At 38.1% G+C, this 20622-nt stretch overlaps 2 protein-coding genes across 2 annotated transcripts in view; both read left to right on the top strand.

Moving 5' to 3' along the window:
- Positions 1-1693: 1693 nt before the first annotated feature.
- LOC115237918 (proteasome subunit alpha type-2) lies at positions 1694-3196 on the top strand. Its single transcript, XM_029811294.1, has 3 exons — positions 1694-1846; positions 2260-2592; positions 2758-3196. The coding sequence occupies exons 1-3, from the start codon at positions 1806-1808 to the stop codon at positions 3086-3088; spliced, it is 705 nt and encodes a 234-aa protein (XP_029667154.1). The 5' UTR covers positions 1694-1805; the 3' UTR covers positions 3089-3196.
- Positions 3197-5095: 1899 nt separating this feature from the next.
- Positions 5096-20622, top strand: part of LOC115237909 (RNA-binding protein Musashi homolog 2) — a 107385-nt gene continuing 91858 nt past the window's right edge. The window contains exon 1 of the mRNA XM_029811281.1: positions 5096-5229. The gene's annotated coding sequence lies outside the window, so the exon portion shown is untranslated. The remainder of the gene's footprint in view (positions 5230-20622) is intronic.

The following is a 20622-nucleotide window of genomic DNA, read 5'->3' as shown; positions in this document are numbered from 1 at the left end:
GCGATACCGCGACAACGCGACGCATCGTTGCTCGTGCGGCACGATGACGGCAACGACGACGCACTAATGTGCGTTCGACGCATAAATGCGCATGCCACATATGAGCCATTGTGCGACTCGTGGCAATGCTGTGCTGACACGCGACGCGAAAGACGCGAAAGCCGTCCGCGGCACGATGACGGCACCGACGACGCGACAAGCAAATTATTCCCCGATAGTCGGCGCGATCGCGTGTGGAAAAGAAATTTAACGGAGCGTCTCGCATCACTACCTTTCTGTTCGAGTGTCGTCGCGTGAATGACAATAACAATAATAAGTATTGTACAAAAAGAATTTGTGACGTAGCGTCTCGCACTATTACAGTCCTATTCAATTGTTGTCGCGCGAATCATAACAAGACCGTAACATGTAAACAATAGCGCGTTAATGTTTACACCACCGAAGCAAGGCTGAATACCATGTTATTCATAATTTATTGCCGAAATATTTTACGTATAATGACATATACATATATACAAAGTATTAAATTATACAAGTATATATTTTAAATAAATTTTAAATCTTTTAAAAGTAAATTTTCTCGCAATTCCGACTTTTTATTTAGAGGGGAGACTAAAAAGTTAGAGGATATAAAAGAAACTTGGTAATTTTAAGCTAAATTTCAATATATATATTAAAAAGTTAGAAGGGGAACCAAAAAGTTTATGGGACCCCCTCTACTATTTTAGTCCCCCCTAATTAATAAAACTAAATTTTATAAAAGAATTATTAAAAAGTTTAGATTTATATATATGTATATATGGAAAGGAAAGTTAAAAAAATTGAAAAATGTCCGTAAAAAAAAGCGCGCGCGTCTGTGTTGTTCTATTATTCAATAAATGCACTTTGGTAGACACTATTTCTGCTTTGAAGCGTTTGGTGGACAAATGAGGGCGAAGAATCTCGTTCTTCGAGCGAAAATAGTGTTAAGCAAAGCGTATCTATTGTTATGTTTATTTTCAAAAGACTTGTATAGTATTAATTATCTTATCGTTTTACTTATGTTTATATATAAATTATGCTTATATGAATTTATATATAATAGCTTTTAGTGTTCATCAGTGTGCACTAGGTATATCCAACTGAATTTATAAATTTAAAAATTACTTGAATAATATAATTAATAATAAATTAATAATTATTTATAAAAAGCTATATAAATTAAAAGCATAATAATTTGATATTGCTTAAAATGCTTGATAATTTCGTTTTAGAAATAAGAAAAAAGTGAAAGCAATTTATTGTAAATATCTTTTACACGTTATATATTTAAAAATTAGGAAAGAAGTTATTAACAAAATTAATTTAAGAAAGTTTATTTTATATCACATGCGCATGTACATAAAAATACTTCAATAATAAAATATAATATGTACTAGAATGGCAAAACATCACGCACAGTTAATAAAACATAAATAAATCCATAATATTTCTTCACAATTTTGATCCACAATTATGGATCTAGCACGGACATGCACCAATCGACCGTTGTACCATGGCACCAAAAAGTGAATCTGGTCATGTAGTTCCGCCGGTTCTAAAATGGATCTAGTTGACGCTACTGTACCATCTAGAAAAATTGTTTTATGAAAAATGGCGGCGTGACTCCTCTCAGGCTTCTCTCTGTAATTACCTTTATTCCTAGGAATGCATCTAGGAAAATTTTGCGTTTAATTCTCACAAGTTTTCGGTTCCTTGCGTCAAGCTTCTCGATATCTGTCGATGTATTTCTTGTTTGCTCCTGTATTGCTGCAAAAGTAATTGTCATGGCTTCGGAGCGATATAGTTTTTCGTTAACCACTTTTAGGTAAATATATTAACGTAATAATTGCATATGTGAATTAGTAGGATTTAAAACGACATTTTGTGCTTGTAATAAAAGACGGATACTGTTGGAAATGAATGTAACAATAACCTAACCTCTGTATCTAGTTTTATGCTCGGCATTTTTCCATTATTGTGAATTTTTACTTCAATCAGTAGTATCTTGTTAATATTAACCAATATTATTAATAAATACATAAATAATTATGCTTCATCTGAAAAACGCATGATGTTGGATAACGCGTATGACGGGATGACTCGTCAAGTTTTCTGACGTATATATGTGTCAAGTGTCAAAACGCCTAAAAATACTATATATTATTTATAATAATTTATATACTTGGACATTTGCATAATTCTATCGACGTGTCGATTAATGAAAACATCTTTTTTCAGTCCATCAGGCAAGCTAGTGCAGATAGAATATGCCCTGGCTGCGGTAGCTGCCGGTGCCCCGAGCGTGGGTATCAAGGCGTTGAACGGCGTCGTTCTCGCCACTGAGAACAAGCACAAATCTATCCTCTATGACGAGCACAGTGTCAGTAAGGTCGAAATGATCACAAAGCACATTGGCATGGTCTATAGCGGCATGGGTCCAGACTATAGATTATTGGTAAAGCAAGCGCGAAAAATGGCACAACAGTATCTCTTGGTTTATCGGGAACCCATCCCGACTGCGCAACTCGTCCAGCGTGTCGCGATGGTCATGCAAGAATATACACAATCTGGGTGAGTTGTCACTTTGTTTTTGATCGCTATAGAGAGAGTTTGTAATTCATTGAAATTTTTTATTCAAGTATTATATGCTTTTAATTGTTAAAGATCTAATTAAATAAGTAAAAATAGAAAATATAAATAATGATGAAGAAATAATTTGAATTTGTAAATTTATAGAGGTGTCAGGCCCTTTGGAGTATCTCTGCTGATTTGTGGTTGGGACAATGATAGACCCTATCTATTCCAATGCGATCCGTCCGGCACGTATTTTGCGTGGAAAGCAACTGCAATGGGTAAAAATTTCGTCAACGGCAAAACATTTCTTGAAAAGAGATATAGCGAAGATCTGGAACTGGACGATGCTGTTCACACTGCCATTCTTACGCTGAAAGAAGGTTTTGAAGGTCAAATGACTGCAGACAATATCGAAGTTGGCATTTGCGACGCAAACGGATTCAGAAAATTGGATCCTTCCAATGTTAAAGATTATCTTGCTAATATTCCTTAAACTTAAGTTCTTTTTTTAATGTACTGTGGAAGTAAAACTTTGCAAACGTTAATGCATTCAAATCAGATTCTTATAATAAATTCTCTCACCAAATATAAAAAGAACCAAGTTTTTTTGATAATAATATAGAAACCATTTTGAACTTTGTAACAATTATCCACTATAATACAAACATATATGTTGCAGGGCTTTGTAGATTAATCTTTTTACATAGCATTGCTTTTACTTAACTTTTTACAAATAGCCTAGGTTTTTTATAAAAAGGCTGAATTTATAAAGAATCTGCGACATATATGTTAGAATTTACGATATTTATATTTTTTCTGAAAATTAGTAATTAGTAATTATTACAAGTTTACTTGAACGGTAAGTAATTTACACAAAGTTTAACAATATAATTATAAAAATCAGAAAGAGAGAGAAAGATCACGATCGTGTGTATATTGGAAATGTAAATTTCTTATTCTTTCATTTTGCCCTTGTGTTTTACCATGATTTTTCAAATATTTCAAATTTTTGAAGTACATATGCGAAATAATAAATAAATTACGAATTTTATATTGCACGTTTTAATATTTTAATAGTATTTTCAATATTGGAATTTTATTAAATAGATCGCAATTAATTTTCACACTATATTTTAATTATTTTTATAATATATATCTATTAAAATATATTTACCAAAAAATCTTTAAAATATTCTCTTTATCTAGAATTTTAAACAAAAATATTTTGGAACATCAGAAAATTTTATTACAAGATTTGAGTAGACACCCTGGTTATCGTATATTTACAAATCATACAAAGATCCGTAAAAATGCATATGCGTTTTAACTATCCAGAATATATTGTAATATTGTTAATCGGAGAAAATATAATGATCTTTTAGACTTTAAACATTTCATTTCATTTCCATATTTCAAATAACCCGCGCGCGTTTTGATTGGCGCTTCGAGAATCTCGATCAGTTTGAATCACCTCAGTAACTGAAACCCGCCGAAATGGATCGCACGGTCGCCTGCAGTCGTCTCCGGATCGCATTTCTCGCTGTTGTCCGAAAGATATATCTATTAGAATATATTTACCAAAAAATCTTTAAAATATTCTCTTTATCTAGAATTTTAAACAAAAATATTTTGGAACATCAGAAAATTTTATTACAAGATTTGAGTAGACACCCTGGTTATCGTATATTTACAAATCATACAAAGATCCGTAAAACTGCATATGCGTTTTAACTATCCAGAATATATTATAATATTGTTAATCGGAGAAAATATAATGATCTTTTAGACTTTAAACATTTCATTTCATTTCCATATTTCAAATAACCCGCGCGCGTTTTGATTGGCGCTTCGAGAATCTCGATCAGTTTGAATCACCTCAGTAACTGAAACCCGCCGAAATGGATCGCACGGTCGCCTGCAGTCGTCTCCGGATCGCATTTCTCGCTGTTGTCCGAAAGTGCGAATAAGTCTCGTCAAAAGTGCCTGATGTCTATCGCAATGTAATTCGCGTACAATCGTCGTTCGAATTTCAATTAAGAACGCGTTGGTATATTATACTTGCCGCATTCTTCCGTTACATTCTCGAGAGACTCTCATCCAGATAGCCAAAAGTGTCTGTGTGAGATTGCTGTTATATTGCCAACAATTGTATTATTATTGGTAAAATGACAACAATATGATTAATCATATTAATCAACATGACAGCAATTTGATTAATTAATATAATTAATCACGCTTGTGCTTATCTGGGTTTGGACATCAATCTCGCCGTCGGTAATGACGCGCGAACAACTCCCAGTTATCGATCGCGTCCGAGACTGCAACCCACGGAAGTGCGCGTTTATATCGATCGAGCGTGTATCGGCGAGTCGCGAGTGACACGATTAGAGGAGGACCAGAGGGATATCGCGAGAGGATGTCGCTGCCTCTGCCACGACTGTTGCAGTTGGTGCGCGGCTGTCTGGCCTACCGGCTCGTCTGCGTCGTCCACCTGCGTCGTCGCGTCATCCCGCGCGCTGTCATCAGGCTGCTACTATGAACCCGTCGCCGCTTCCCTCGTACTGATCGCTCGGCTTGCCCGCCGATATCCTCTCGCCTCGGATCCGCGCCTCCTGGAGACGAATGTCCACGCAGGTAAGATATCATATATATGTATGCGCGATCATCCCTCAGTTTCGTGAGACGCGTGTATGTATTACAGTCTCTATGTATGAAGTAAAAAATAGGTAGCGAAAGGAAGAGGTATGTATTACAGTCTCTATGTATGAAGTAAAAAATAGGTAGCGAGAGGAAGAGAGAGAAAGAGAGAGAGAGAGAGAGAGAGAGAGATGGAATAGACGAAGTGTCAGAAAAATGTAACTGAAATGGACAGGTTTAAATCTACACGCGCCTCTTCTGTCGCGGAGCACATATTCGATAGTCGATTGCCATCGACTCGTCAATTATACACGATGACGAGCCTCTCGTCGCGACCAAGTCCCGAATTTTGCTAGTTTAGTTCGATTTTATTGACCGTTTAGCTGCTCTCCCCACCTCCCCTCCCTCACCCCCGGAGTTAATGTTGCGGGAAAACTGATCGCCAAATGTCAAGTGACTTTTACCGCGTATTCTCTCTTCCTTTTACTACCTTCCGTAATAATATGTAATTTTGTGGAATTTTAATTAGTACGCATACACGCGCACGCGCGCTCTTTGTCATTCACTTTCTGTTATGTGCTTCTTATTTTTTTTTTTTTTTAAATATAATTAATATATAATGTTCTACCTTTATATATATTTGAACAAACGAGGAAAGTAATTAACGCGTTGGTGTACCGACAATAATGCGAATTAATTAACGCTAGATTAGCGACTTGTATGTGTGTGTGTTACCTACCTTTTCATATTTTAATTCTATCTATACCATAGAGAGAAAAGGCATATTAATTAACTTCAGATTAATTATTATATATAAACACACTGGTACCAAATATATTAATAATTTAGTTTACCAGTATTTACAATTATTTATTCATTTCATGATAATTAATGATAAATTAGTTATATGGTATATCTCTTGGGTAAGATAATATAGTCATGAATATTAATAATAATAATAATAATAATAATAATAATAATAATAATAATAAAATTAAAAATAATAAATAAGAGCGTGTATAAAAATAATGTTATACGATGAATAATAAATTGATCCGCGCCGATCAGATTGACATTTCTCGATCGAAATGAAATTTGAACAGATTTGTTTAGCGATCTCATCTCGTCGCGACAGGTAGTGAATTGCCGATCGATGCGGCCCAATTCTAAGCGTGCCATAAATTTCGATTGCCGATACTATCCGAAATACGCAACGGCTCATCCGTTTCGGATCCAGACTCGGTATGCCGGGGAACTCGGTGCGCGAAATTTCATCGATCTTTCATCAAGCCCAACGCGAACCGGTCCAAGTATCGCGGGACGAGAAAGAGAGAGAGAGAGAGAGAGAGAGAGAAAGAGAGAGAGAGGCTCGGATATTTCGCGCCCGGAAAATTCGCGGTCATAAAGAGTTTAGGTTATTGAGATATATCACAGAAATGAGACAAAATATATCGCGCAAAAATTAATTTTAATTTTATATTCTATAAAAAAGTAAACTTCTCGAGCTATTTCCGTATTTTATTCCAGATAAGCCCTTCCGGAAGAGATTAACGGTAGAAACAATCACTCGTTCTTTGCGATAACGGTTTTATAAAGACTACTTTTACCTGATTATGATGGTTTTACGACCCGAGTGATTCTGACGCTCTTTGTGTGCCTTTTATCTTTTAGAATTTACTATCTTCTTTAATTTATACGTCTTTTTTATACGTGATTTTTTTTTCTTTGTGCTTCTTATTTTTTTTTTTTTTAAATATAATTAATATATAATGTTCTACCTTTATATATATTTGAACAAACGAGGAAAGTAATTAACGCGTTGGTGTACCGACAATAATGCGAATTAATTAACGCTAGATTAGCGACTTGTATGTGTGTGTGTTACCTACCTTTTCATATTTTAATTCTATCTATACCATAGAGAGAAAAGGCATATTAATTAACTTCAGATTAATTATTATATATAAACACACTGGTACCAAATATATTAATAATTTAGTTTACCAGTATTTACAATTATTTATTCATTTCATGATAATTAATGATAAATTAGTTATATGGTATATCTCTTGGGTAAGATAATATAGTCATGAATATTAATAATAATAATAATTATTTCGCGCCCGGAAAATTCGCGGTCATAAAGAGTTTAGGTTATTGAGATATATCACAGAAATGAGACAAAATATATCGCGCAAAAATTAATTTTAATTTTATATTCTATAAAAAAGTAAACTTCTCGAGCTATTTCCGTATTTTATTCCAGATAAGCCCTTCCGGAAGAGATTAACGGTAGAAACAATCACTCGTTCTTTGCGATAACGGTTTTATAAAGACTACTTTTACCTGATTATGATGGTTTTACGACCCGAGTGATTCTGACGCTCTTTGTGTGCCTTTTATCTTTTAGAATTTACTATCTTCTTTAATTTATACGTCTTTTTTATACGTGATTTTTTTTTCTTTATTAAGATATCCGAATTTCTCAATTTTTGTGCGTGCTTGGCAATCTTTAATTCAGCATTACATGAATATACGAACACGCGACAAATATAATATTGATATAAATTTCGAGTTATACTCGACGAGTTGGAAACAACTCCAAAATTGGTGAAGTTTACTTTAAATATGAAGATATATCTGAAAGAGAGACTTTGCACAAATTATGGACTCTACTCTACTCTACTCCTTACTCCGCGCGACTCCTTCCATTTTTCTTCTTGTATTCGTAACTTTTAACGGAAGTCGAGTAGTCAGTCACTCGCACAATTCTTCCTAACTATTATAATCAATTCACTTCAAGAGAACGGCGTTAGAGATATATATGTCGAGCAATTCCTAAGAAAATTTCCAAGTGAAACTTTATTTCGCCGAATAACTCTGTCGTCCACGCCGTTTGGTTTATCAGCCTTTTCGGTTTTATCGACTTATCGGTCTTCATTATCTTTATTACGTCTGTGAGTTTCTCGCGCCCGCGCGAGTCGGCGTCGCTCTGCGAGTCTCAGAGAAACGATTTCGCGAGAGAATATAAAAGGAATATTCCTCCGGTTTCCACCTCCATCTCGCGTATCCAGTGCCATTGTCGAACAATGGTAGATTTTAATATAACGCATCCGCGAACGCAAACGCGTTTTAACGATAGACGGCAGGTTTTTCATTTAGTGCTACTTGTCGAAGCGGATCTCCGGGGATAATCACGACCAACAACGTCGGGAGAGAAATGAAAGAGGGAGAAAGATGGAGGAAAAGCGGAGAACAGGATATCTTCTGTCCGTTCGCTTTGCAATTTTAATGTCGACATTGCGAGCGACTATTTTTTTTTGTCCCCTGCTCTTCTTATGTTCAAATCGAGCAAACAACCGGATTTACGTATCTCCCTATTACGACAATCCGCGAACGTCGTCGATATCGCTTATTAAAAATTCTGAGAGGCAATCACAAGCTCGTCGAGCAATGACAGCTCGTCTCGATGATCCACGCTTTTCTGAAAAGCGTGAGATAGACGCGCTCTCTATCATTTATCCGTGATTGAAATTCCTCCCTGGATGCCTCCCTGAGACGACACTTTAGTAAGATTCGGAGATAATAAAATGACGTGGGAAGAAAAAAAAAATGAAATCCCTCGTACTCGAGTAGCATCGAAGATGGATGGACACGCGTTGTATTCTGCATTTCACAGTTTCAATTCGCAGTACGAACGTTAAATGAACGTGTTTACCGTCGCTCGAGAACTACTGCGGTTTGCGATGCCGAAAGAATCACGTCAGTCTAACATTGTACGCACATCGCTTGTGTCTAATTACAGCACGCCTACCTCCTTTTCCCGCCGGCATTCTTCGTTGCATTTTTTTCTTTTTTTTCTCTCTCTCTCTCTCTCTCTCTCTCTTTCTTTATTTTAGGGCCACCATCTGGCCCTTCGTCCACGGTCTTTATGCGCGTTATGTGAGGCGAAATTACAGGCGGGCTAATTACATGCTGGTCATGCGAATCGCGTAGCCGCGGAAATGCGTCGACGACGATTAAAAGGCTAAAGAAGCGTATCGTTTTGACGACCGACACACTCGTATACGTTGTAAGCATCTGCGAGATTTTCTCATACCCTCGTGTATCATCAGTTAAATCGGTCATTTCGGAAAGGATGCGATATCGCTTTTTTGCCACAAAGAATTTCATCGTAAAGAGCTGGGAAATTTTGAAATAATTTTATCAATTTACGCAAAAAGGCGTGCGAAACGAGATTTTCCCGTGCAATTCTCGTTCTTTCAAGCTATGTCTATAATAAATTTACGTAAATACAGTAGTAGATAATTGCTGCATTTTTTTCTTGCGAATAGATTACTCCTCTGTGATGACTGCCTTATGCTTTTTCTGAGATGATTCAAAGAGTCGCATATATCGGATATGTAAATGAATAGTAGTTCGAGGCCAGCTAACAATTTCGCAGAAATCTGTCGCGACCGCGTAACAACGCGCTATGCGTTTTTTTTTGTTTGTAATTTGCGAGAGTTTTTTTTTTTGCTGGATTACACGAAAAGAAGGTCTTTGCGTTTATCGCATCCGTCCTCGAACTCCTCCTATCTCTGGTCCTAATCATCCTTAGCGTCGCAAAAAGCATCCGCGCGATCACGGAAAATGATCCGGCGCTTTTACCGTTCTCGATTTCGTGGACAAAAAGAACGAATAAACGGAACGAGCAATTTATCGTGACGCGTCGTGTACTTTTAGTCATTAGTCGTCTCTCATATTTTGCCTTGTCTCTAGATCTCCGAGATCGTTCGGCTTGGCAGGAAGTCGATAAGAACTCGAATAATAGATTCACTTTTTGATCGCGGGCAAAGTGTTCATCAATCGGTCATTTACTTTTCACGAGATTAATTAATTTAATAGTTCCTCTATAATTCTTTATATGTGCACGATGAAAAATTAAACTGTATTAAATGTAACGAGGCGAGATTTATACAGGGAATTTATTTTTGGGATTTATACTTGCAAAGAATTTTGACCGAATTTAAACTTTCGTGTTTCACATCCTCGCGCCAATACACGGGATGATATGATGCTACATACACACGCGGAGCATCTCTTTGTCTCTCTTCGGTGAGAGATGGCCGAGCGATCAAAGCCTTCCAGAGGCCTAACGAGCCTCTGGATGACGTCGATCGCTTCTGTTTTCTGTCGTCGTCGCAAGCTTCAATGAACAGCTTTTTCCATCCCGGACCGTTGTGGGCAGATCGCGCAAAAGCGCGATTTTCCCTTTTCACGGTGTAGGAGAGAGATGGAGAGAGAATCCTCCCTCTTCGGGTTCGGTCCACCGTGACACGGATAAAATTAGATCGACGACGCTGCCGATCCGATCTATCCGTTTCTCTCCTCTACGTGTCATTTTTTTTTTTCTGGACCCCTATCTTTCTCTTTTTCTACATTATCAGGCAATTTGGCGAGACGCGCTTGACGAGCTAAAGCTTTCGTGACATTTTTTTAATCAAACTTACGAAGCTAAGTTATAGTATTCTGTATCTGTCGAAGAAAATTGAATTATACTTTTCACGCTAATCGAGGATTCCGATTCGTTTCTTTCTACTGATTCAAAAAAGCCATTTCGTTTGATATCAATTTTTTGTTTTGAAAATATATTTTTATTTGTATGCATTAATTAAACAGCGCTGTGGCTCTTATTAGCCTGTCCTTTCTTTTTAATGTTTATTTATATCAATAAAATGAAACAATACATTTCCAATAATGATATTATCTGTTAAAATATATGCTTGTTTATTATATAATCTATTTTATTTTATAAACAGTACTTCTTAGAAAAGTTACGTAGCGTTGCTGTGTATTAGCCAAAAATTTGTCTATTACATAATTTAATCTAACGAGAAACCGTCGGCTTTTGCTATTCTTAGAGTTACAAGCTTAATAGAAGATGACAGACTAGTGTTTCTTAAGGCCATTTAACTAGTTTTAACCAACATGAGTTATACACGCTTCAACTTTGCCGTTCAATGTCTGCTAGATATATACATTTTGTTCGAATTTTCCCCTTTGGGTGCCATATTTGTATCTATGTACGTCGGGTCCGCACGCGTCATTGTCGCGTCGTAATGCCGGCGACGTCGGTTGGAAACATAACTCCGTCCAAGAATACAATAAGCGGCCAGAGCATTGTGGAATGTAATTAAGCTAGCGTTGCTGATGGCAGACAGCTAATGTCAAATTACAAGGAACGCTAATGGCTACCACTTTCTCTCTCCCTCCTTAACCCGTTCTCTCTTCCATTCGCTCCCTCGCCTGTCGCTCTTGTCAAACGATTTACCTGCCACTATTCAATCTTGTTACGACTCTTGGCTTCAGTTTAATGCCTTATCGATGAGTACGCTATATGATTGTCGTATATTAAAAGAGGAGCGAAATCGAAACGCGAGACGATTTAAGTATGTGTATTAATCCGTTATCCCCATTTATTTGTGTAACGCTATTTTTAAAAGACGATTATATTTCCAGTAAAATCGGTTATCGAATTGAAAGAGCACTGTCTCAGACTGCACGATCGATTTTTCTATCCGCCGATGGCGACGGAAAGAGTCCGCGTGCCGGTAAACTGTTCTCTGCGGTTCTAAATTATAGCATTTCGGGTCGGGAAAGTTCGGACCGAGCACCAAGCATCGCTTGCGGAGAATGCGTTTTCGATGCTCACATATGAAAGGATGGAAATCCACGATACGGTAAATTTCGCCGCACGGAGCTATTGCAAAAGTTTCCAGATATAGGAATGCTTGTTTTTTTCTCTTTTTTTTTTTCACGAAAAAGCAATCGTGTTAAAAGCGCGAGTAAAACGCCGTTTACGCATAATTTCAGATAGCACATTGCGAATGTTTTTTTTTTTTTCTCTATATATAATGCATCTATTTAATCTTCAATTATGAAAATAAATTTTCGGTAACTAAACGCGTAAGACAAGAAACATATTTTGGATTTTTATGTAGAATGTGCTCCAGAATTAGCGTATATACAGCGATATATTTGAAAATTAAGGTCATCTCTTTGCTAAAATTTTCACAAATTTTATATCAAATCAAGTCTTAAAATAAATTCGGTTTCCTATCAATAATTCCGAAATAGAAATTGATTAAAATAACCTACTTCGAACTAAACGAATTACATGTTATTAATTATTCATAATTCTCGATTTTCTATTAATAATAATACAAAAGATTAATATCTCTGTCACCGATAAAAGCACAGAATTCGAATATATTACAAGATATGACGTTACTTGCTTGCAGCCCTCGAATATCTTGTATTTGGATAGCCCGGGATATTATATTCGGTTAATTCTGCATGCCGTTGCATTACGCGGCATCGGTGCATTATCTCCTTTCCGCACGAGATACGGTATAGTCGCGTAAGAGCGATTAGTTGGATACTTTATCGTTTAGAGAGCCCGCGCACAATGATGCGACAGGGCGAAAGGTCTACGACGCTAAAACCCAAACCCTTTAGTAACTCGAGCTGTCGTTAAAACCATCTGCCCCTCGTGCACCTTGCTTCCTTGACGACAATCCGGACGCTTTCGTCCATAAATGTAGCAAAACAACCCAACAACACCAGTTACGTCTTGTCTTTTTTTGCATTTCCGTATATTCGTTAACGAGTTTGCCGATATCTACAGACGAGTGTAGATTAAATTGAAAACAATACGATTAAATTGGATACAATACGATATTACCGTACCGTATTATTGTACCATTATTTATTTTTTCGGGAGAGAATAATAAATTAAATGGACTGAGATCACATACAATATCATATTGACATTTCAAATAGAATCAACATGTATTTAAAACCGTATAAAACATATATTTTATCAAACTTAAATAATCAATGCTCTTCCGTTTGAATGGAAATATAATTTATTGTCGCGTTGATCGACAAATTTGCTTTCGATATGATAGAGATTTTTCCTTTTTCAAATTAGCCGCGAAATATCTCGCACGGTGTTCCTCGGAAGTTTTCGGCCGAATTGCGCCGGGATAAGAAAGAAGATTCAATTGGCGGGAAACAATTTGCAGGCGGACTCGATCGTGACATATTCACCATCCGATCATCCCCTATGGGGCTTGACCCTCGTAATTGAGTCGAGTTTCCTTTCCCCATCGTGGCGCACGTGTGAGATTAATTTTCCTGCGCAGTCTTTATGGCGGGCACCTCGCAGGCATTCTTAATCAGTCACTATATATCCTCGCTCTCGCTTCCGAATGAATTTGGCAAATTGCGTCTGCTTCGACTCGTCGTCCCTTATTTTCTAATCCGATTTATATTTTTTAATCTATCGCGACTATTGCATTCATTTTATTAAAAATAATTTTAATTTAATTTAAATTTTAATAGTAATTAATGTAAAAAGTCTACTTCCGAGAAAGCACTTTTCTGCGCAAAAAGCAGAAAGAATATGTAGCGATATCTCATGTAAAAAAAAAGGTAAGAAAATTCGATAGGGATGTTCTTGTCAATACGTCAAAATTTCTTATTAATATCGCATTTTGTCGATACGTACAGTGTGCTATTCATCGCCGTAAATAACTATGCATTCAGGAGATATATCTTTTACGACGACGCAACGCGCGCGATATTTCCTCTTGGTATCGTAGAATTACATTTTCCCGATTTCTTGTTTTGATTGCATCTTATTCGCGATGAACGTCAGTCTATAACGGAAGATGGGAAGCCGGTAGCATCTGGAAACAGCGCCTATCGAACGAAACCAACGAAAAGAGCTGTCGCGTTACTAAGAGAAAGAGAGAGGAAGAAAAAGAAATGGAGATATATATATATAAAGAGAAAGAAAGAACAAAAATGAGAAGAGGGTAGGCCTCGATATAGTGTACGAGGGGTATGTGGGAGTGTTCAAATCCTCCGATACCGCGCACTCCGACTTGTCCCACATATGGTTTTACACATATATTCCCTTCTCGCGTTCGATCCTCCAGAGTATTACCGGGGCGGATCTTATCGGGGCTTACCGATCCGCGAATCCTCGCGAAATCGTGAGTTACGGCGTCGTCCAGGACGTATCCACATCGACTTATTTCCACGCGTTTCTCTCCTCGCGCCAAACGAGGAAGCCGCAAAGATACGCGTTTCGGGGAAAAATAGCGTCGCGAGACTCGCTCGTCGTGTATACGCGTAAGCTATGCCTGCGACGTAATGTTGGTATAAAACGTAACGATGAAACAAAAAGGGAAGAAGCGTCGAGAGAGTACGGTGAAGAGGAACGGAAACAATGAATCGCGAAGAAGGATTTGGCGAGAGATCGAGGAGAGGAAGCGGAAAGACCTGCGAACGAGGATGAGATCCAGCGAGATCCGACGTAAAAGGACGAGAGACGGTTCGTCGTAAGTTTATCACGTTGTATATAAACTGCAACAACGTACGGGAGAGTTTACTGTCTCTTAACACTTTTGGCCGAGTGAAGACTCAGGCCGCGAGAATCAAGATAAGCTTGTTTGACGTTAAAACACGGGATATACAGCGTGTCAAGTACGTAGTTGGTACATACTTCTTGGACGGGTAGAGTTTACTTTGACGCAGCGACGCGAGTAACACACCGTGTATATATATTGAGTTACATCGATAAAATACACGTTCAGAGAACTCCATCGTCGTGATATATAGCGGATTTGGTACCGAATTTCCTTCTCTCTCTCTCTCTCTCTCTTCCTCGCATTTCCGGCGTTGCTCGCGGCGAATAACTCACAACGCGGGAACTCTTGCCGATAAATTCCTCGCAATTTTCCGAGTTTACCGTCTTCCGCGCATTTTTGAGAAATACACTCCGTGTATTCGCTAACGTAGATATTATGCGTCTCGATTGTTCTTGTTGAGTACACAGAGCGGAAGTTGGACAAAGTTTCCACCGTTTACCGAGGAGTACCCAGGTGTCTTTGGCCGCTACTCTCGCGGAGAGAACTCTATAAGCTTCGCAAATTGAGAATCACCAAGTTTCCTTTCTAGCGTCGGATATACTCCCACCATATCCTTTTCCCTCATCCCGATTTATCTATCCCTCCCTCGTCGATGCAACGAACAATCTCGATGATGCGTATCAACAAATCACCGTCGAGAGAAATCGCGTATTACAGTGGTGGAAATAATCGTATACTCGCTTTTTCGCGACCGATGCGTGCGACATGCGATTTCGCGCAGAGAAGATTAGCGTGCGAGATTAGCGTAATCGGCGCGTAATCAGCTTGACAAATTCAGCTTACACGCAAACTTGCGGCAGCAAGTGTTCATCGGTCGGCGGTCGGAATCGCCGATGTCGATCGAGCTTGTTGTGTCGCGGCAAATGATATTATACTTTGGATATCTTCGCGATAGCGTATTAGCGGTAAATTAATTGGGATTTATCGTCGCGTTTTATTTATGCAAGAGCGAAAATACCATCAAAATTGTAAAATGCTTCGAAAGGCAACGAGTCATCGATCACGCGAAACATCCGGCGATTTTGCTCTCTCTTCTTCGAGAGGAAAAAAATCGGGGCGCGGAGATCGATATACACACCCTTGTAATTAATATAACAATTTATCGTACGAAAAAAACCGTATATAAAGCCCTTCGACTTACTTTCATAAAAATTCCAGAGCCGTTGGGAAAATATGTAAAAAGTGGGAAGCGTTGTGAGGGGACGGAAGGGAGGAGTTGAAAGAGAGAGAAAAAAAGGGGGGTGGGGGAGAGAGAGAGAGTGGCGGATATACCGGTTCCATATCTAGGGAAAAATGTTATTAAAAGTACCCGGCGGTTACACGCGCGATTATATAACGGTCCACGAACTGACTTCGACTGTTGAAAAATCTCCCAGCTTCAGCTTCATCGAGTTAAGTCACATCTGCCTAAATTTTACTCTCTATATATTCGGGTTTTAATATAAGCGAGCGCGATTAGAATTTCCATTTCGAGCTAATTACCGATTTAATTGAGGAATATATTCCGTTATTCCGGACTGCATTAAATTTCTATTCGTACATGATATTGTATCGTAATAAATACGGTGGAATTTACTGAATGGCTTCATTGTTATCCCGAGCATTTTTAAATATCGATGTATCGATGTATTAATTGGTCATGTTCGAGATATAAAGTTTGCGCGTCCTTATATACAGGAAGAAAAAAATAATTGATCAAAAAGTGCCATAATTGCATGGTATTTGCATGTCTTTCTTTACGATCAACCGATGAAACATATTAGGCAAAGTCGCTGTCAAAACTTACGACTTGATGAAAAGTTTTCGAGCCAGTGGAGTAAAGTAGAATAAGTTACGAACGTAGATGTTTTTAGCGCAAAACTGTCATGTCGTAAACATATCCGAGATATGTGTCGATCACGCGCTATCGTACTCAATATATAGAACTCGTAAAAATTTCAGATAAATCGCTACAATCGTGATAGCGACAAACAGTTGACATTATCTCCGATTTATGGTAATGACGCTGATAATATCGATACAAAATTGCGATCGGTGATCGCGTTATCTAACGAACTTGACAAATAATTAATTTTGCTTGATGAGCTGTCGCTCCGATCGCTTTGATAAGCGCGCAAAATTACAATACGTAATATCGTAGACATCAATTTTCTGTCGTATCGCGTTTATTGGCGCCGCTACTACGAGTGTATATCACAAATGATCGTGCGTGCAATCTGTTTGTGAAGTTTATCGCCGCCCCTTTCGCGTTCGATGTCCGCTCGACGACAGAAAAAGCAACAGAAGGAGAATTTATATGAAGCACGCGAACCCTCTTCTGCCTTCACGATCGTCTCTTTCATCGAGTACTCGCTCTGTTCTCGTCACCTGATTTATCTTGAAGGCGTCCTCTGCATTCCGTTATACGATTCAACATGATTCAAGAATGTCTCTAACGAATATATCGAAAAAATCATATCTTTACGGAACAGAATTTTGCGAGGAGATATTGTCTTTCTAAATAAACTGATGAAAGATAGAATTTGCTTAACAAATTTATACGAGAGGAATATAAATGATCCTTTTGCGAAGGAGATGTGTATTTTTTTTTTAGTAGAATCCATTAATATAAAATTATAATTGCTGGGAAAAATAGTAAAAATCTTTTTCAAAAGGCGATTTTTTTATTCAAACTCAAAAACCAGTATTAATATTTGATTAATATTTTCTATCATTATTATATACATGATAGACATAATAAATGACAAAGCGCAGTTCTAATCATCGCGTGTGATATCGCGATGAATTTTGTTTCTCCTGCGGTTCTTTCCGGTTCTTAGCGGATGGTTCTGCCATTCTCGCGGAGTTTGGTAAATCTTGTCATACAATAGACTTCGCCACACTTAATCCGTCTCGCGGCTAATCCAGTTGAGAAACTTGTCTCGACGCGACTTCGTCTTTCTGCGAAGACGGATAAACGATGCCGGTTGTATTATGAGCGATAAAAAATATTTTGCGTACAGAATGAAAAGTTTCCCTTATTTTTTACCTCGACTTCTCTGTGAAAAGTTATAAAGTATCCGTTGCAAGAAGAAAGCGAAGTCCTTCTTCGCTTTAGATCTTGAATATTATAAGAAATATGACTTGATGAAATAAACTTATGGATAATCGACGCGCCGATTAAAACCATTTACAATTTTTAGGCTCCGTACACAAAATTTTTTTATTCAAACTCAAAAACCAGTATTAATATTTGATTAATATTTTCTATCATTATTATATACATGATAGACATAATAAATGACAAAGCGCAGTTCTAATCATCGCGTGTGATATCGCGATGAATTTTGTTTCTCCTGCGGTTCTTTCCGGTTCTTAGCGGATGGTTCTGCCATTCTCGCGGAGTTTGGTAAATCTTGTCATACAATAGACTTCGCCACACTTAATCCGTCTCGCGGCTAATCCAGTTGAGAAACTTGTCTCGACGCGACTTCGTCTTTCTGCGAAGACGGATAAACGATGCCGGTTGTATTATGAGCGATAAAAAATATTTTGCGTACAGAATGAAAAGTTTCCCTTATTTTTTACCTCGACTTCTCTGTGAAAAGTTATAAAGTATCCGTTGCAAGAAGAAAGCGAAGTCCTTCTTCGCTTTAGATCTTGAATATTATAAGAAATATGACTTGATGAAATAAACTTATGGATAATCGACGCGCCGATTAAAACCATTTACAATTTTTAGGCTCCGTACACAAGTTCTTCGAAAAATTCTCAAAATTCTAATACGATATTAATATTTTAGTCAGTCGAGACATTAATATGTCAACTACATCACTCGTTATTCACCGTGTTGAAGGATTCTCCAGTTTTGAAAAAGTAATGGCTGGCGGTGAAAACGCTGAGCCATGGGTTCCATAAGTACCGTATGCATTGGGGGAGAAGCAAAGTGCTTAAATCTCGAAGGGTTCTCCGGGGGTCTCGCGATTCTTTCTCTTTGATTTCCTGCGACGTGTCCTCATCGGCCAAATCTTAACTCGCGTAAAATTCAATCGGCTTCCGTGACACGTACACGAAAAAAATTTCATCAACGTTACTGTAACGGATGGATTAGATCTCGCGTGTTAAAAAAAAAAATATTTTTAGGTGAAAAACGACGAAAAAGAAAAACTAATTTCACATACATTTATTATAAAATTATTAAATATCTGGCATTGCTCCGGGGCTTAAAAAATTTAGTTACATTTCAGCGCACATATTTTAAATGTTTTAAACGGGGCAGACTGTTTAATATCAATTTTTAACGTCGATATAGGACCGAGAAAAGAGTTATAGTCTTTTCCTCGGGGATGGGAATGGGACGCGTCGTAATAAACGAGTAAATAAATACCGTCTCGAGTTTCTCGGTTATCGATTATCCCCACCGTATTACCGTAAATCGAGATATGATATGCAGCCAGCCCGTTCGAAGGGTGCGAACGAAGAAGAAGAGACGCGTATCTTTCCGCCTGAATTCGCGCGGGAAAAGGCGAATCTCCGCTCGGATTCCGTCTGCATCTGCGCGCGGGGAAGGCGAGGGGGGTTAAGCCCGCCCGTTAGACTACTTAGTCTAACGAGAATATAATCGATGATATACTACCTCGCGGCTTAATCACGCGAGGAGATAAAACCCCTCCACTCCGGGTCGGTCCTTTATCTCCAGTCCAGGGGGAGGAGGGAGCGCGCGAGGCTAAATCTAATTCCTGGTCGCGTCATCCTCGTCTCTCGTCCTTTCTTACCCCGTAGTCCCGGAACGTCGCCCTCATTATACTCGAGGAGACAGGAAGATTTTATTACGTCATCCACAAAGACTCTTTACACGGTACTTTTTTTCCTTCCGGCCGGCGGGGCCCTCGACCGGTACTACGTCGTATCTCACCGCGCGATGCATTAAAGAAGAGGAAAAAAGGGGAGAACACACGTCACGTGGCGCAATTTCGCAGAATTGCCGCGAGAAATTGCTACGTTCGGGGAATCGCAAAACCAGCGTTCCTCGCATCTCTTTGAGATGCCTGACCCGAAATACGGCCCACTACTCGAACGCTCCACTCGCGACTATTTTCGAAGTTCTGCGTGGAATAACCAGGATGTCTATTCCCTGGGAACAGCATGGAAAGCCTGGAATTTTCAATAATTTATTTCGTACCTGGAAAAATCAAGGAACTCTCATGGAATTTTATTGGGACTCGGGGAATTTTTTTTAAAATTTTCTCTGATAATTTCGCTCTTATATTGTAAGTAGTACTCTAACAGTACAGTATTCTAGCACTTGATTATTAAGTGACATTGTTGTGTTTTTTCCCATGAGAGAAAAACATTAGAAAACGCATATAATAAAGAAACTTATTTTAGAAAGTTACAGCAAAATATTTTTAAAATCTTCTCTTTATCTGGAATTTTGAACAAAAATATCCGGAAGATCAGGAAACTTTTTTATAAAATTTAAGCAGACATTTTGGTAACTATTTGTCACAGATATATTTTCTCGAGCGCACAAATATCTCAAACAAATATTATGCTTGTAATACGACTTTACTAATATTTTTATCGCAGACGAAAAAAGTTTCCGACGATCATATTCGAGCCAGTTATATATGTTACGCAATGCCGCGTTTAAATGAATCATCACGTTGGCGCGATAGTCCGCTCGTAGCGAAACTTTTCAGTCAAGTTTTCAATCAAGGTATCTCGCAGGGAATTACATTTTCCATCCAGTCTCTATAGATACGTGCTCGCATTCTATAACGCGTCGCATAGATGCCGTAAAATTTGACGCTCGTAAAAGGAGTATCGCATAGGTGTACATAAATTTTGACGCGACGAAACAGTCGATTTTTACGAGCAATTTCAGGAAGCTTTTCGGCGGACGACGAAAAGCTCCGCCCTTTCTCCT

This window comes from Formica exsecta, unplaced genomic scaffold, assembly GCF_003651465.1.
Source record: "Formica exsecta isolate Colony F162 unplaced genomic scaffold, ASM365146v1 scaffold314, whole genome shotgun sequence".
Taxonomy (NCBI): domain Eukaryota; kingdom Metazoa; phylum Arthropoda; class Insecta; order Hymenoptera; family Formicidae; genus Formica; species Formica exsecta.
The sequence above is the reverse complement of the archived record's forward strand: the minus strand, read 5'-3'. Positions and strand labels throughout refer to the sequence as shown.

What these genes read in the sequence shown, in the direction of transcription:
- LOC115237918 (XM_029811294.1), top strand. Translation starts at nt 1,806, where the DNA reads ATGGCTTCGGAGCGATATAGTTTTTCGTTAACCACTTTTAG. An exon ending in TTTTCGTTAACCACTTTTAG is followed by an intron (nt 1,847 to 2,259) that starts GTAAATATATTA and finishes ATCTTTTTTCAG; the next exon opens with TCCATCAGGCAAGCTAGTGC. An exon ending in CAAGAATATACACAATCTGG is followed by an intron (nt 2,593 to 2,757) that starts GTGAGTTGTCAC and finishes GTAAATTTATAG; the next exon opens with AGGTGTCAGGCCCTTTGGAG.